This window comes from Cyprinodon tularosa, unplaced genomic scaffold (genome assembly GCF_016077235.1).
Source record: "Cyprinodon tularosa strain WSP-4 unplaced genomic scaffold, ASM1607723v1 ctg637, whole genome shotgun sequence".
Taxonomy (NCBI): Eukaryota; Metazoa; Chordata; class Actinopteri; order Cyprinodontiformes; family Cyprinodontidae; genus Cyprinodon; species Cyprinodon tularosa.
In genome coordinates this window covers 334,671-353,273 of record NW_024039382.1, presented here as the reverse complement: position 1 = coordinate 353,273, position 18,603 = coordinate 334,671, and the positions used below count along the sequence as shown (strand labels likewise).

The 18,603-nt window shown below is 43.6% G+C and overlaps 1 protein-coding gene across 1 annotated transcript in view; it reads right to left on the bottom strand.

Moving 5' to 3' along the window:
- bcl2l12 (BCL2 like 12) overlaps nucleotides 1–18,603 on the bottom strand; it is a 44,821-nt gene that overhangs the window by 6,191 nt on the left and 20,027 nt on the right. Inside the window, exons 3-7 of the mRNA XM_038308425.1 lie at nucleotides 14,984–15,167; nucleotides 10,591–10,801; nucleotides 3,980–4,081; nucleotides 3,553–3,626; nucleotides 3,207–3,470 (exon numbers count right to left, since the gene is read on the bottom strand). Of these exons, the coding sequence (XP_038164353.1) occupies nucleotides 3,207–3,470; nucleotides 3,553–3,626; nucleotides 3,980–4,081; nucleotides 10,591–10,801; nucleotides 14,984–15,167 (835 nt within the window). The remainder of the gene's footprint in view (nucleotides 1–3,206; nucleotides 3,471–3,552; nucleotides 3,627–3,979; nucleotides 4,082–10,590; nucleotides 10,802–14,983; nucleotides 15,168–18,603) is intronic.

Below are 18,603 nucleotides of genomic sequence, written 5' to 3'. Positions count from 1 at the left end.
AGCTGGGGGGAGACAAGCAGCCCCACCCCTGCCCTCCGCCTCTCCCCGCGGGTCACTCCAGAGTAGAAGAGAGTCCAGCCTCTCTCAAGGAGCTCGGTTCCAGAGCCCTGGCTGTGCGTAGAGGTGAGTCCAACTATTTCTAGCTGGTATCGCTCCACCTCCCGCACAAGTTCGGGCTCTTTCCCCGCCAGTGAGGTGACATTCCACGTCCCCAGAGCCAGTTTAAGTGCCCGCGGATCAGGTAGCCGAGGTCTCCGCCTCTGGCTGCCGCCCAATCCACTTTGCACCGGTCCCTCATGGTTCCCCCTGCAGGTGGTGGGCCCACTGGGGGATGGCCTCGCGTCGCTCCTTCGGGCTGGGCCCGGCCGGGTCCCGCGGGGAAGAACCCGACCACCAGGTGCTCGCCAACGAACCCCAACCCCAGGCCTGGCTCCAGGGTGGGGTCCCGGCTCCGCCGTACCGGGCGACGTCACTTGCCTCGTTGTTGTGCTCATCATAAGGGTTTTTGAACCGCTCTTCGTCTGACCTGTCACCCAGAGCCTGTTTGCCTTGGGAGACCCTACCAGGGGCATTTAGCCCCCGACAACATAGCCTCTGGGATCACCCAGGCACTGAAACCCTTTCCACCACGTTAAGGTGGCGGTTCAAGGAGGGGGGTCCTGTATCCGTATCAGTTTATACATGTATTCGTTGGCCGATTCATTGGTGCATTTAGTAGCTATGCCTGGAAATCGAGTGAAGCGAACGCATTCCCGCTCCCGGCATCTGCTGTTCATTGTTTTGTTTTGTTTTTTTGTTTGTTTGTTTGTTTTATTTGTTAATGATATTCAGTTTTTGTTTAACACCAGGACTCCAAGAGTTCGGATACTACTAGAACTCCCACTGGCCGTCGATTTTATGGGTAACATTTTTCCCAATGGAATAAATGTATGGTGATGATGTCATCAACTGAAATGGTTCTAATACGCCATATAGTAATAATACATTTTATTTTAAAGGCGCCTTTCTGGACACTCAAGGTCACCGTATAAAAGATACAAACACAATGGCAGAAACAAAGTCAAAGCACAGAATAAAACCATTTAGAAAATCTAAAGGCTGTCTGTGTGTTTCCTGGAGGGGGCCGCCTGTGCAGCTGGCTACGGTTGCCTTTTATATCTCTGCGTCTTTTTGTACATATGCTTCTGTCTCCTTGAACTCCAGTCGGCCTCAGCAGATGGCCGCTCACACTGAGCCTGGTTCTGATGGAGGTTTCTTCCTGTTAAAAAGGAGTTTTTCCTCTCCACTGTCACTACAAACATGATTGGTGTGAGGGATTGCCTTTGAGGACATGAGTCGATGCAATCAGCTGGTTTTCATGAGATAGAAAATTTTGAAACAATTTGACTGGATGATCTGGTGAAATGTAAAGTGCCTTGAGATTAAATGTGCTGTAAATTTATATAAATAAACTGAATTGAATTGAATAGGTTCATTGATAAACAGTATGTTCTAACACATGGTGTACATTGATTTACTGTTTCATTCATTCTGAAGGTGTCCCGGTGTGCCACCATCAATTACATGTAGCAGAAACCCTGAAATGTTTAGTAAGCAGGTCTCTTTTTAATTATGTAGGCCAAAGCAGGAGTGAAACATGATTTTAGGGGACCACACCATACCCCCCAAACACCAGAAGTCATTTAGACTTTGGTTTTTAGGCCAAATCTGGTCGATCCGACACTGAGTGAAAATTTGTATTGAAAAGACGACATGATTTACATCCAAACAACGTCTACAATTGTTTGGAAAGTGAAGGGTAAAAAGCCTTATTTTCAGGTAATTGAAAAGATGATAAAAACTGGGTTTCTAATGTCTGTTCAATGTCTTTTATTGGACTAAAATGGGTCAAAATCAGACGAACCGACCCAATTTTTGGACTAAATCCAGACTATGACCGACCAGCCAGATGTAGCCTAAAAACCAACGTCTAAATGACGTCTGGTGTTTGAAGGGTTCACTTTTCAACCAAAGGTAGATGTTTGGACCTGCCCTCTACTCAAAGTGTTTTCAACCAATTTTTGCTGAGTGGGTATGCCACATTGCTGAATGCTACAGTGCTAATAAATCAATTAATAATCTTATGACATAAGGGGGAGTTTGGCTCGTTGAACTAAATTAGTAAAATCAATCAACTTTTTGTTCAGCCAGACCACCTATTCCCTCTAACGACCCCCCTTTCAGAGACATACACAGGTATCCAGTATTGCAGGCTAACAAAGAACCCAAACGACGCCCATTCCTAAGGGGTGGACCCGTTTGTCCATTTCCGTTCAGTATGCATTCAAAGCCAAAACAAGGCTTTGTTTTTGGTCCACTCTATAAAGCCTCGAACTCAACGCTATTTCTGACATTTTGAATTGAAAAAGCTTCCAGAATGTGAAGCGAAAAGTCTTCAATCTTGGAAACAAAGTCCAGGGGATTCTTGTTTTAGCTTTTTGGGGAAAATAAACTTTTTGTTCATGTCATGATCTTGGCGCTGATGGTTTGTTTTTTTCCTTTCCTCCTTGCTCCCCTGTCTAATTGGTTCTGCGGCTGATTATGGCCGATCATTTCCACCTGGTTCCTCTGCTATTTAGGTTGTGTGTTCGCCTTCTATCAGCGCCAGGTTACTAGAGTGTTTTGGTGAGGCGTTTTCTACCAATCTTTAGTCTGTCTGTTTTCCTGATTATGACCAGTTTCTACCCTAAGGATCTCGAGTTTTGCCTTGCCCCTGTCTGCTCTGTTCGTCTGATCTGATCCTGTATTCAACAGGCTTCTGAACCTGGAACTGTCTTCTGACTTCGACCTTGGATTTCCTTTCTGGACTCTGTTTCTGCTCGCCGTTGGCTGGCGCCCACTCCGCTCGCTCTCTAGGAACTCTGGGGGCGTGGCCGCCGCAACTGCGGTAACCTCCCTCCTGGATTCAGCTGTGTTCTCCGTGAACGGACTGAACTTTGAATCAGGTCAGTGACTTAGCTCCAAGACGTATTCAGCTCTACATCCAGTCACTGACCTGTATTCTCCTATCTCTGCAGAGACGAGCAGCCCCGCGCTCCTGTTTGTTAAAATAAATGTTTTGAACTTTCCCACAGCCTGTCTTGCCTCGAATTCTGGGTCCAACTTCCTGAGATCATTACAGTTCATGTTTTGACCATCTGAGATGTGCCTTTATCGGGATCACTTACCCATCCTCCATGACTCTTGACCCAGGGGACGAAGGTGTTCATGTAGCGTTCTGCATTTTCCCTCATCCGCTGCGTCCCTGTGGCTGTCACTATCCGCCGGGACATATCCATAGAGATAGCTATCCGTTGTAGTGTTGGACTGGCAGCCGGTTTTAAGGGGGGGGCCTGAGTGACCTGACTTTTGCCAAAGAAGTCTAGAATGTTCTTAAAGGATCTGTAGGACATACGGTTTAATTTGTTGCGCAGCAGCGAGTCCTCCTGGATCTGTCAGAGGAAATTTAGCAAACGTTGCTGTTTTCAAGTGCTCATAAGATTACAGCAGTAGTCATTGTTAGGTTAAACTTACCTTAGTGTCTATAGCATCTCCTTCTGAACACAGCAGCTTCACCAGATCATTCACCACTTCATCATTATCAGTAACTGAAAAAATATGGAAGCAATGATTTAGTTCCCCAACTGGATCTTCCACATCGTTGTGTATAAAAGAAACCATTCAGGCCAACTGAAAATAGAACTGTCATCCCCAATGACAAAGGATTAAAAAAAATGCATTGCTTACACTCAGTAAAAAAGATTTTATCTTAAAGGTCATAACAAATTTTATACAACTGGAATCAAACTGAAATGTATGTATTGAATTGGATGATCCGTTTTTAAAAGGCAATTCAGTCAATGACTCCATATATACATGGTACATTAAACTCAACTTAATCAGTGAGATGAATGTACTTATTTTTGATCCGTGATAAAAAAAAATAGGAATGTGTGAGTACCTGTCAAGGTCGGCAATGTTGAACTTGGCGTCGACTTGGTGGAGCTCCTTGCAATGTTTTCCAGCTTCTCAGCAAGCTCTTCATAGAAGGTAGGAGGATGGTCTATTTGATGAAGAACCACAGAAACATCGCAGATGAAAACAGTCTGATATGCAGAAGAATTATCATGGTTAGGTTTTGCATTATTGTTCTTGTTTATTTTAGTGGTGGGAGTTGATTTAAATTTTTAATTGAGGTAATTACAGAGCCCGTAATTATCCGCAATTAATCACATTTTAATCAAAAACCATATATCAAGAAAATTTATAACCGTTTCACTTTATAAATGTAATATATACAGTAGGGGAAATAGGTATTTGACCCCTTGCTGATTTTGCAGGATTGCCCACTTACAAAGAATGCAACAATCTATAATTTTAATCATATATACATTCTAACAGTGAAAGACAGAATCCCAAAGAAAATTCCAGAGTTATTAAAATTAAAGCTATTAAAATTGATAACCATCTGATGAGGAAAAACAAGTATTTGACCTTCTGGACAAACAGCGTGTTAATATTTTGTAGAAAAGCTATTATTGGCCAGCACAGATGTCAAACTGTTTTTATAGTTGGTCAAAAGGTTTTTGTACATTTCGGCAGGGATTTTGGCCCACTCCTCCCTGCAGACAGCCTCCAAATCATTCAGGTTCCCAGGTTGTCGCCTGGCAACTTGAATTTTAAGCTCCCTCCAAAGATTTTCAATTGGATTCAGGTCTGGAGACTGGCTTGGCCACTCCAGAACCTTGATGTGCTTCTTCTTCAGCCACTCTTTTGTTGCTTTGGCGGTGTGCTTAGGGTCGTTGTCGTGCTGAAACACCCATCCTCCACCCATCTTCAGCTGTCTCACTGAGGGAAGGAGATGTTGGTCCAGAATTCCTCCATACATGGCCCTGTCCATCCTCCCCTCAATACCATGGAGTTGTCCCGTCCCCTTGGCTGAAAAGCACCCCCATATCATGATGTTGCCACCACCATGCTTGACGGTGGGGATGGTGTTCTTTGGGTTGTACACGGTGTTCTTTGCCCTCCAAACGCGATGAGTTGAGTTGAGGCCAAAAAGTTCTATTTTGGTCTCATCTGACCACATCACCTTCTTCCAGGCCTCTTCTGAGTCGTCCAGGTGGTGAATGGCGAACTTCATGCGGGCCTGTACATGTTTCTTCTTGAGCAGGGGGACCTTGCATGCGCTGCAGGATTTCAATCCATGACGGCGTAGTGTGTTACCAACCGTTTCTTTTGTTACTGTGGTCCTAGCTGCCTTCAGTTGATTCATCAGTTTCCCCCTTGTGATTTTGGGATGATTCCTCACCGTTCGCATGATCAGGGACACCCCACGAGGCGAGATCTTGTGTGGAGGCCCAGACCGAGGGAGGTTGGCAGTGGTGTGGTGCTTCTTCCATTTCCTGATAACTGCACCGACAGTTGATCTTTTCTCTCCAAGTTGCTTTCCGATTCTCTTGTAGCCCATCCCAGCCTCTTGCAGATCAACAATCTTGTCCCTGATGTACGTAGAAAGCTCTTTGGTCTTGCCCATGGTGGTGATGTTTGATGCTGGTTGTTTGGGTGTTGACAGGTGCCTTTAATATAGGTAACGAGGTGAGGCAGGTGTATTTGATGTAGATAATTGGTTGGGATTGGGGCTGTGTCTTAAAGAAAGACTAACTGGCGTATAGGAGCCAGAATACTTGCTGTTTGGTAGGGGGTCATCTACTTGTTTTTCGTCATCAGATGGTTATTAATTTTTATAAATTCATATGATGTGAATTTCTGGAAGTTTCTTTGGGATTCTGTCTCTCACTGTTAGAATGTGCAATGAGTAAAATTGTTGATTGTTGCATTCTTTGTAAGCGGGGAAACCTGAAAAATCAACAATGGGTCAAATACTTATTTCACCCACTGTATGATATTTTAAGCAGCTTCTTTATGTGTGAATAGTGCGTGAATATTAATTATTACCTTTCACAAATAAATAAAGATAGATGAACTCTAAATTTATAGATTTACGGAAAGTTTACTATTGAACATGCAACATTTACTGCATCTAAAATCCTAAGACAACTTTTTTTTTTTTACCTTAAACAACCTACTAAGACAAACAATCAATTTTATCTGACTCCTTTACTTTTTCAAATGTGGTCTTGCTTACGTTGGCTGATCCAATATGTTCAGGCTGCATCCGTGGACATGTGGCTGCATCTGACATCAGGGTTGTGAGTGTTGCTCACAGTATAGTAGAGTCTTGTTGTTAGGGATCCAGTTTGTGTGGGTTGTGTTTTTGTTTGTCTTCCCTCCACCACCAGGCAGGGCCTGGTTTTGGTTGGCCTCCTAACACACCTGCGGATGGTTGCCTCATTACCGGAGGACTCTTAAGCTGCTGACTGCCACTACCTCGACGTCAGAGTGTTTGCCAGTTTTGGGTACTCTAGCCAAGCTGAATTTTACTGAGTCAAACTGAGTTTTTATCAACCTTAGTTTAACCTTGTTGTTTTGTCTTTGCCTCTTGGCAGGAAGTCATCCTGCAAACTGGATGTTTTGGACCTTCTCCCGCCTGGAAGAGCACCAAACTGAGCTGAGGATACGAGCTTGTGGTTTGGATCTACCTTTGCCCCAAGAATTATTTAGGCGTCTCTCTGAGCAGGGGATTCATCTTCACAAGTACCGTTCAAGTACCGCAGGAAAATTAAGTGGCAGTCAGCTCCTCCGTTCCTCAAGGAAAAACTGCAATCTGGGTAAGCCCTGTCCGCCCTCCAACGAGCAAGAAATTCACTGGAACAACCCACACCGACTGGATTCAACAAGAGACACCTTTTTCTGGAAACATGAGTCCGCAACCTTAATTCCCTTCTTCTATTCTAAGACACAAATTTCACACTGAGCCTGAACTAACCACAGAATCTTCCCCTTAATTTTTCAGTTCCGGTTCAACAGAGTTCAGAGCAGCACTGGACTGTTATCACCAACTCTCAATAAAACCTGTTGAACTTTCCCCTGGTCTCTCTGTTTGGTCTTCTGCATGTGGGTCAGAGCCTAAAATAAAATCATGACACTTGTTTCATTCCTTTCTGACTGCCAGTGGCAGTAGACATAATGGCTATAACTTACTGTAAATTGTAATACTTACAAGCACACCATAATAAATAATTTTGATTAAAACAACACTGTCATTCAGAGGACTCTAACGCCACCCAGTGACAGAGTAAGCAGGTTTTGTTATGGACAGCGAATGAAGTTTTCGGGGATTCAGATTGAGCTTTAACTTTGCACAGTGCCGTCCGCAGCTGTTTCCTTCAAAGCCAATAAGGATGGCGTTGGTTTATTTAAGTTTCCTAAGCGTCCTGAGCCGTTTTCAAAGTGAGTGGAAGCAGGTCAGATGAGATTAGGAGATGTTTTAGCACTATGGTGTGTCTTCTGTGCTTGGAACATTTTGAGTAAAGGTTGCTTGGTTGCTCAATAAAACACTACGGTGTAATGCTGCCTACAGTCGTAACTACGGCTTCAACCCCGGGGGAGAGAAAGAACATTAGCCGGCATTTGAGTCAGACACGGACTGATGTAGCTCACAGCGCTTTCACTTCCAGCTTCATCAAAGCCGAGACGATGATGAGAAATTATAAAAATATTCAGAAATGAACTGGTGGGGGGGTTTACATTGTTTTTAGTCTGGAAACAGGCAGATCTGACAATCCTGGCAGTGAAGGGCGGTTGGAGTTGCTAGCTATACCTTTAAGAATATTGTATGTAATTCTATTTAACAGCGATTGATGATTTATTTTAAAATCATGATCATTTAAATTATATTCTAATTTAGATTTATAAACTTTATAGATTTATAAACTAATAACTGGTTAAACTATCTGCACCAGATGCTTAGCAAGGCGTTTCCGTACCATTTGTTTTCAACAGAAGCTACAGCGGGTCTATTAATCCAGGCGTACACTGTACGTTTTTTTTGCCCTTTTCAGGCTGATTCTCCAGTTGTACGAGAATTTTTCGTTCGGCTTGACTTTCTGCCTGATCGTGCATCGTGTAGTATACAGGGGGTAATGGGTGATCAGCCTCTCAAGACCACCTCCCCATCAGGAATCGTGAGGTCTGGAGAAAATCAAACATGTTGGAAATGCAGTCGGTTGTTGTAAGGTGGTCATAGGGTTAAATCGCTCAGTGACCAAACAAGGATTCTTCTTCCTCTCAGAGGGCAACCCAGAAGCATGGTGGGGGTGCAATGAGTGAAATGGAGTTCTTTCTGTTAAATTGACAGACCATAGTAGCCACATTTGCTCAGCATGTCTTTGTCCAAATACATCGTTCTTTTTAGGGCTTTCAGCACAAAATGGCACAAATAGCCAAGGCAGCGCGTTTCACTCTAGTTAGCTTCATATTCCTCTTCTACTCGTTTGGCTTCCAGATAGACGAGTCCCAGTAGTGACGTCTCACTTCAGAGCTGAGTCCGATGTAGTTTTGGGACGTACAGTGTGAAAACATACACTGCCTGGCCAAAAAAAAAGTTGCCACCTGGATTCAACTAAGCAAATAGGTACGAGCCTCCTATTGGATAATTACTGCGTGGGCGATTATCTTTCAGCTGGCAACAAGTTATTCAACCCAAACTGGTGCAATGACTTGTTTCTTATTTCCTAAACAACCGTGTTGAAAGACGCATCCCGTAATCGTGGAAAAGATGTTAGTCTGTTTGAGAAGGGTCAAATCATTGGCCTGCATCAAGCAGAAAAAACATCTAAAGAGATGCAGAAACTACTAAAATTGGCTTAAGAACTGTCCAACGCATTATTAAAAACTGGAAGGATAGTGGCGACCCATCATCTTCAAGGAAGAAATGTGGCCGCAAAAAAATCCTGAATGATCGTCCTCGGCGATCACTTAAACGTGCGGTGAGATCAAATCGAAGAAAAACATCAGTAGAACTCAGGGCTGTGTTTAATACTGAAAGTAAGAGCATTTCCACACGCACCATGCCAAGGGAACTCAAGGGATTGGGACTGAACAGCTGTGTAGCCGTAAGAAAACCACTAATCAGTGAAAAAAAGGCTCCAATTTGCTAGGGAGCATAAAGATTGGACTGTGGAGCAATGGAAGAAGGTCATGTGGTCTGATGAATCCAGATTGGCCCTGTTCCAGAGTGATGGGCCAATCAGGGTAAGAAGAGAGGCAGGTGAAGTGATGCACCCACCATGCCTAGTGCCTACTGTACAAGCCTGTGGGGGCGGTGTTATGATCTGGGGTTGCTGCAGTTGCTCAGGTCTAGGTTCAGCAACAGTATGTGCTCAAAGAATGAGGTCAACTGACTACCTGAATATACTGAATGACCAGGTGATTCCATCAATGGACTTTTTCTTTCCTGATGGCACAGGCATATTGCAAGATGACAATGCCAGGATTCATCGGGCTCATATTGTGAAAGACTGGTTCAGGGAGCCACAGCGAATATGTGCCGTAATCAAAGCTAAAGGCGGTCCAACAAAGTATTAGAGTGAGTGACCTTTTTTTTTTGGTGGCGACTTTTTTTTTGGCCAGGAAGTGTACATTTCCATACTGCATGCAATTATTGAAAAAATCGTACAGTGTATGCCCGGCTTTAGACGCTGAGTCTGACTGTGGTGGACAGAGGTCCGCTCTGGATAGTTCTGACCTGAAAGGTGTTTCCTCTGTGTTCCTCAGCATCACTACCTGAGCTTAAATCGGCAGATGGTTCAAACTCAAATCAGTTCCAGACAATCATTGTTTCCATCCATCTCCATTTTGGATTGCTAAGCTAGCTCTAAAATCGTTCTCTCTCTGGCGTCACCACAAGGAGACGGGTTTTTACTAGCTGTTAATCAGCGTGCTGCTCTGGAGCTACTAATGTAGGATATCTGTGTTAAAAATGAGCCTGTTTGATTCATAATAACTCAGAACCTGCTGCATGATTTCAATAAAAATTAAAAAACAATATTGCATCATCAACACTTTAAATTCTCCCAGTGGACCAATGCCTGGGTGTGACAAGGTGTGCAACAACCACCAAATACAAAGGTTCCTATCAGGACTTTAGTATTTAGATAAAATATAATTTACTGCATACTTTAACATAAAACGTCCTACAGTCCCAGCCCTAGTTTAATTTCATAAGAATTGTCTTGCTTCACGCTGCATTATTCCGCCCTGACCAGATGTATTTCCTACCCTATTATTGTTCTACTGCTCTTGCTATGTGTTCGCAGACTGTCTCTAGCTTCTGTCATCGTAGCGACCCCTTCTTTCCGCCCACATTGACCGCGGACATGTTGCTGTTGGTGTTTAGATCTGAATTGCAATGGCCTATTGGGTGCTAAGTATTAATGTTTGCATATCTTCCTCCCAGTATATGCACAGTTTGGTGGTCCGCACTTTAATGAAGGCTTACACGTTGTTCCTCTTATTTTACACTATATTGCACTTGTTATTCAGGCAAACCTTTGCTCACAGTGTGGAAAAAATTTTCAATATTGTCATATATTTACATGCAGTTTGAATAAAGATCGAGATCTGGTTTAAGGATTATTTTCATGACTTTAGTGGAAATGGTTAGCTTACCAGGAGAGGCGAGGTCCTTTGTGTGTTTTTTTTCACGTGTTGAGCCCTTTGATCTCTGAGGAGAATCTCTTTGTTCTTTGTCCTTCTCTTTTATTTCTTTTATCTTCTTTCCGAAGAATGAAGCAAGCTTCTTTTTAATCTTTGCTTGTCTCAGCTTCATCTTTTTTTCACTTTCATCTTCATCTGAAGATGAGGAGGGAGAGACACACTCCTGCAAAACATAAAAAAAATTTTTCTTGAAATACAGTTTTAATACTGAAAATATTGGCTTAAACCACTACTCTCAGTAGACTGGCAGTTGTTTTCTTTCACTTAGTGAAAAAAGACAAAACAATTTTTCATTCAGACAGTTTATACAGAGAATGATGCCAGGGATAGAGGAGTTGGTCCAGCAAGCGCCAGAGCGACTATTACCCCATTTACAGTACCCTTGAAAAACAGTGCAGAGACTGAGATAACTTATCGTGTGTAAATGGAAAGCAAACTGAACTGAACCGAGCTAGACACAACCGGACCGAGCTAACTGCAGACCAGTTCTAGAGGTGGGCTCGGCTCGGTTTTTCCCTGGATCGGTTCTATGATAACAAGAGCGCATGAGCAGAACGCGGGCTGCACATCCCGATTCACACTCCATTCCAGTAGTTGGCGGTAATGCCCCTCCGGAAGTTGCTTGCCAACCAACATAAAACAGAAGAAGAAGAACAACTATAAACAACAATTGAAATTTTCTCCACGCAACATTTTGATTTGCTTGATTCTCTTCTTCTTCTTCTTCTTCTTCTTCTTCTTCTTCTTCTTCTTCTTCTTCTTCTTCTTCTTCTTCTTCTTCTTCTTCTTCTTCTTCTTCTTCTTCTTCTTCTTCTTCTTCTTCTTCTTCTTCTTCTTCTTCTTCTTCTTGTGTTTTATGGCGGTTGGCAAACAACTTTTGGTGCGTTACTGCCACCAACTGCTTGATTTCCTCCTTTAATACTGGCAGTAATACCTCAGATCGTCACTAGGAGGCGAGGAGCCGAGATAGCGTGATGTGTAAACGGTCGTCAGAACCGAGCTCGGCCTGGTTAACTGATCCGAGCTCGGACCAGTCTGGGCATGGACCAGTAGTGTAAATTGGGTAATTATCTCCGGGCAAGCCTTGAAACGCCTCCTCGTGGAGGACAAGGTGTCTGGAAAGAGAGAAGTCTGCCATCAACCCAGTCCCAGACTAAAACAGTGGAAGAAATAAAAGGTATTATGGACCCAAAACAAAGGCTGGAACTATTTAAGTGCATTGTTTCGGTTGATAAGCCATTTCTCCAGTTGTTTGAAATTTGCATAAATTCACTAAGGCTGTCAAAATGAACGCTTTAACGTAACAGGCTTTAGACTGCACCAATTCTTTTAATCCGAGATTAACGCAGTTATCTTTAAACCTCGGCCAACTTCAAATTCCACAAATCAGGAGGCAATGCACTGAGGTCTATTAAATTCAATTCAATTCAGTTTATTTCTATAGCGCCAGTTCACAACACATGTCATCTCAAGGCACTTTCCAGTTCATCAGCTCATCCAGTCAGATTGATTTAAAGTTTTCTATCTAAGGAAAACCAGCTGATTTCATTGACTCATTAACTCAAATGCAATCCCTCACACTAAGCATGCTTGTAGCGACAATGGAGAGGAAAATGCTGTGAATCAACCACAGCCCAGTGAGAGAGCATTTTGAATGGCAAGTTCAGCTATAAAGTTTGTCCAGATGGCTGTCTGAAAGGAAAAAAGTAGCTTGTATTTATTGTTGCAGGAATTTATGCACCACCGGAGTGGGTCTAGTTTCAAATACCACTTGTTGGCCAAGCACACAGTGGATGCAGTCAGCCCCCTCCTTGCACGCTGGATAATTTCAAAGGAATAAGTCAAAGGCCAATAAGTATTGTGGAGGACGATGGTCTGCGTGAAATAATACACATGGATCCAACACTGGACATATGAATTACCTTGTTGAGATACTACTACCAAGAACATCCATGACCTGTATGAAAACAAGAGAGCCACGGTGGCGGTGGCAGTGAAGCAGACAAGCACAATTGCGCTGACCGGAGACTACCTGACCTCACTAGCTAAGTGCAGTTACCTCGGGGTCACAGCGCATTATTTTGACCATAAGTGGGGACTTAAGTCATATACATTGACTATTATGAAAGCAGAGGACAGGTACTTCGCCAGCAGGGGCGCAGAGGACATCATGCACGTAGGCCGAGAATGGAACATTGAAGATGAAGTCAGCACGCTGACCAGCGACAGTGCACGGAACATGATCCCAGTTATCAAGGAAGTCCAATTTGAACACATGCCTTGCAGAGCACATCTCCTCCAACAATCCGTCACAGTGTCTATACAACACAGCCTATTCGATAATGCATTGGCAAAATGCAGAAAAATATTGGACTAAATTCAGCAGAGATTGAGTAGTAGCTAGTTGCAAAGTTTCTGTTAGAAAAATGTAAATGTCATCATTTTATTTGTATTAACTTACATGCATTTGCCCTGTCAAGAATGTTTTGTTGTTTTAACTACAAACGGGGAAGGTGTGACGATCTCGGCACTGGCTTAATCCCCGACTCGACACACCTGCTCACTCCAACCCGGCCTGCTGTTATCACTTATTGGATACATCTCTATATATACCTCATTTAGATCTGTTCCCAGTGCCAGATCGTCTCAAACCAACCGTTGAGTACCTTCCAGCATTTCAGTCTTTTGCCTGCCTACCTGTTGCCTGACCTGTTTTCTGCCTTTTTTCGCCGTGCCTGCCTGATCCCTTTTCTGATCCTGTCTGCCTGCCCAGAATCCAAACCAGATCTGCCTCTGGACCCCTGCATCAGTTCTGCCTTGGATTGCCTGCCTGTGAGCCTGAACCCCACTCAGTCAGTGAGTAACCGAGTCTGCCTGACCCCTCTGCTTCTCTGAACCTGCCAGTTAACGGACCCTGGATCTGACCTGGACCTCTCTTCAGGATTGCCCCTCTGTACCTTTGCTTGGATCTATTCACTGGAATCAGTAAACTGACTGTCTCTGGAGCTCATTGGCCTCAGTCCTCAGCAAACCATCCGCCGCTCATCGGCCACTGCTTCCACAAGCCCCTTCCTCTTACGGACTCCTGCCCCGGACCTACACGGAGCCAACTGCCCACTCTGAGACACAGTAACAGGTTAGTGATCCAGCCTCACCCCGTCTCTAGTTTTCCTCTTGCTGATCAATAACCTGTTGTCTCCGCCAAGAGGGGATTCCCTGACTGAGAGCTGCCTGCGTGCTCCCTGTGCCACAGAGTCACTAATAAAATCTGTTGACCTGTCTGAGTGGTTTGCTGGGTCCAATTTCCTGTACGTTACAGAAAGCAAACATTGTGGCGAGATTATTGCTGATGCTTTTTTTCTAGTGCTCATTCTCGGGGGGCAGTGGGGAGAGAGGTCTTTAATAGTGTTTCTGATTTGCTGATCCCGATCTGCCTCTTATCCACTGAACTTGCCCTGTTCCTGTCTTGGCTCAGTGGAGAGAGCTGTATTTTTGCGTTTCCGTAGTGTTCCTGATATCCTGACCTGTTCTGCTTCTCAACCCCAGAGCCTGCCGGTTCCCGTCTGAATGTTCTACCTGATCTCTCTGTGGAACCCTGAAAGAGCATGTTCCTGTTTTTATCGGTATCCCTGACTGGGCTCCTGACTCTTGCTTGTTCACTACGGCTGCAGAATCAGGACACTGGGCAGCCCACCGGCTGCATCCTACCTCGTTCTATGGATATGGACTGAACTGTTAAACCAGGTTAGTGACTCATATGGATAATCTTTCTCCGTCAGATTATCTAATCAGTGTTTTTCTCCAAGCAGAGTTTCCAGTGATGTGCGGTGCCCTGTCCTAGCCGCTGACACCGCGGACCCACAGCCCGCTCCTTTTTTTTTTTTATTAACGGTTTGATTTATCCCATTGTCTGTCTCGCCTTGAATTCTGGGTCCTTCTGTGCTGCGCCATGACTAAATCTACCATTGATACGCCCAAATTAGTGCCGATTCTCAGTCTGGGGGACAGAGATTTGCCTACATGTTATGAATGCTGAATTACAATAAAGAATAAATTATAAACAGATTAGTTTGTGCCTTTAACTCGTTGCCCATAGGAAGACGTTACTTGGATATAACGGAATATCTTCAGAATGGCTCCAAAATGACACAAAACTCATATGGGTGTTTAGAACATGATGGAATAACGGAAAATCAAGGACCCAATGTAAAAAAAACGGCGTTTCTCTTTAAGAAAATCATTTGTCTCCATAGAAACAGAAGAAAACACAATGTTTATTTACTTTGCTTTAAGTAAGGAGCGGACTTTTTAAAATAAATAAATAAAACAACCGTTGGTTTCTTACCTCGGTGAGGTGGGACTGCTTCGCCTTGCTGCTCTTTCCCAGGGAGCCTTTCCCACGGATAACTGAATTAAGAGGAAAGTTTTTCACGAGGTCCTTAAATCCAGTCTTCTTATCATCTTCCTTTTCTGCTTGAGAATCATTTTCCTCCTTTTGTTTGGACAGCGGCGTCAAGCTAGGGGGAGACCTATACGCACAACAACAAGGCAAACACATTTTATTGTCGTTCTGACCTTCATTTAGAATGAAGTGTGAGATCTGTTCAAGTTTGGTTCGGGAACTCAGTACAGCATCAAAAGTATCATTAATGCTTGGAGTTTTCACATTTTGATTCACTATAACCAGAACTTTAATGAATACAGCAGGTGAAGTGCAGGCTTCCAATAATACAAAGAAATCAAAGCATAGTACAAATGAAGTTGATGGTTTGAACTGGAAAGACACAGAGAAATGTTAAGAGTAAAACATTTGCAGACAGAAATAGAAACCAGCAGTAGGTATTAAGACAGCAACTCAGCTTGTGCTCTGAGAAGGTTCCAGGTTGCCGGTTCGATCCCCACAGTTTGCACTCTGGGTCTCTGAGCAACACCTTTAACTCCACACTGCTCCCTGGCAGCACCACAAAGGCCCACTGCTCCCCAACGGGATGGGTTAAAATTTAGAGGTACATTTCTCCAGCGTGATAATTAATAACGTTCAAATATTATTATTAATTCTATCAAATATTGTAAAAAAATCTATATATTAACATTTTGCATTTAAATAAAAAAAATTTATCCTCTGTCAAATATGCTCTATCCAGCAGAGTTGTTTTCGACAACCATCTTAGATTCAGTCTTAGTTTTTGGCCGTTTCTTAATTAACAAGAACGCGAGTACAGACTTGTGTCGTCGCCAAGTAAGTTCTTGAGAAGAACACAGAAAAGTCTGAACTCTGGGAGAACGGGAGAATGGAGCTTAAATATGGGTCAATTGGAGCTGACGCGTACTGATGACATCATAACATGCTCAGCTCGTCTGGAGCTGCATTTCACCTCCTGTTATTAATAGTCTCTACATAATAAAAAATTCAGATTTTTTTCATTTAGTCATATAAACACAAATCAAATGAACATTTTGAAAAATAAAACAAAATATCACTATCATAGCCAGCGGTCCTTCACACACGGCTATGCAGAGAGAGGGCTGCTGCAGACAGGCTGACGTTAGCCCTGGCTGCTGTAGACTGGCTAACGTTAGCCCTGGCTGCTGCAGACGGGCTAACGTCGGCCCTGGCTGCTGTAGACTGGCTAACGTTAGCCCTGGCTGCTGTAGACTGGCTAACGTTAGCCCTGGCTGCTGCAGACGGGCTGACGTTAGCCCTGGCTGCTGTAGACTGGCTAACGTTAGCCCTGGCTGCTGTAGACTGGCTAACGTTAGCCCTGGCTGCTGCAGACTGGCTAACGTTAGCCCTGGCTGCTGCAGACTGGCTGACGTCGGCCCTGGCTGCTGTAGACTGGCTAACGTTAGCCCTGGCTGCTGTAGACTGGCTAACGTTAGCCCTGGCTGCTGTAGACTGGCTAACGTTAGCCCTGGCTGCTGCAGACGGGCTGACGTTAGCCCTGGCTGCTGTAGACTGGCTAACGTTAGCCCTGGCTGCTGTAGACTGGCTAACGTTAGCCCTGGCTGCTGCAGACTGGCTAACGTCGGCCCTGGCTGCTGCAGACGGGCTGACGTCGGCCCTGGCTGCTGCAGACGGGCTGACGTCGGCCCTGGCTGCTGCAGATGGGCTAACGTTACCCCTGCTGCCGTTAGCATCAGACCTCCGCTGGTTGCCATGGTCCTCTCAACATCTGAACTTGTGAACTGAACTGAAATTGTGCACTAAATCAGTAAATGGGCCATATAGTGATGCTAAAAGTATAATGTTCTCAACTTAAATTATCTTAAAACGTACTTTTATAGAACAACGGCAACAGAAAAGATAACTTTTAAGTTAATACTCTGAGCTCTGTGAGCGCTAACCCGGGAGCTGCTGCTGCCGCAGTGCATGCTGGGACAGCTGTCCGTCTAAAGAACAGACAAGTCTGCTCTGATGCATGCTGGGTAAAGAGGGAGGGGCGAGAACATGAAGAACAAATCTGGGGACTTTTTCCGTTCTCGTTCTTCTTGTTTTTTGTGAATTGGAACAGTACTACGGCTGAGACTGATGACTTTTCACGAGTACATGGGAACGCACAAGTACACATACTGAGAAACGGCCTTGGTCTTGAGAATGAAAACTATTATTAGTTTTAGTCAGATTTTAGTCATTACTATATGTTATAGTTTTGGTGTGTTTTAGTCGACTAAAACTCAAGCTCCTTAGCAGACTGACAGCTCTAGCCTAGATACAACAATAGCTGGTAATAGAAAGCTGCTGTGCAGTTCATCATTGCTGTTGGGTACAAAACTTAGCTTTATAGAAATAAAATAGACTTTTTTATTAGCTAATGCCCTACTTTATACAAAAGTGTCTCACAAAAGCTGTGAAAATCGCAGATCTTTTTCATTACATCATATTGGTTAATATAGCCGACAGACAAGCTAAGGAAATGGACAATAAAGGAATGGTTTTACAGGGTTTATACAGGAATGGTTGACTCAAATTGAATGCTTTTGAATGCTCTTTTAAGCTCTTAGAAATCATTTTAAGCTATCAAAAAGTACCAATGACTCTCATATATACTATATATATATATATATATATATATATATATATATATATATATACTAGGGATGGAACGGTTTATGAAAACCGCCCGAACCGTTCGGTTCGACTGTCTCGGTTCGATTGCGTGTGTTGCGTTCGGTTCATGCGCTGCTCCTTTTTCTCATAGGCGAAGCGTGTACACTCCAGAGCAGAAGGTGGCGGTACTGCGACCAAAGCCAACCACCAGTAGTAAACAAGAAGTAGAAGAAGCGAAGCAGCGTAACCGGGTGTAGCAGAAAAAAATCAGTTGTTGTGGAGAATTGTGTGGGTATGGCGAGTGGGAAAGAACAGGAGTTGGAAGACGCGCCAGCAGCACTTTATAGGTCTGCTGTATGGGACCATTTCGCATTTAGAGTGACCTACGATGACGGCGGAAAGAAAGTTGTGGATAAAAGTGCAACAGTGTGTAAGCATTGTGCAACACGTTTTGTACTATACAATCAACATATACCGAACCGAACCAAAAACCGTGACCACGAAACCGTGAACCGAACCGAACCGTGGATTTTGTGAACCATTCCACCCCTAATATATATATTTTTTTTTATGAGGTCATATATATATATATATGATACACATTGTCATATTTACCGTAGACAGGCAGCAGCCATGTCCCAAATTCCTTGTTTTCCAGCCACTTTTGTTGAAATGTGCATTTCCCCATTTTCTAGGCTTTTCTTCGCTCCGAGCTCCATTTCCGAACATACAGCTTTACGATCAAGCAGAAGCAGTTCCTCGCATATATATTGCGATATATCTGACGAAATTGTTTTTATAATCGTATTTCTTTTTAAATAAAGCATTTCAAATGCAAAGATAATAACATCTAATGAATTTTAATGCCAATTAAGGCCTTAATTTAAAAAATGATACTTTAATGACTTTTAATGATT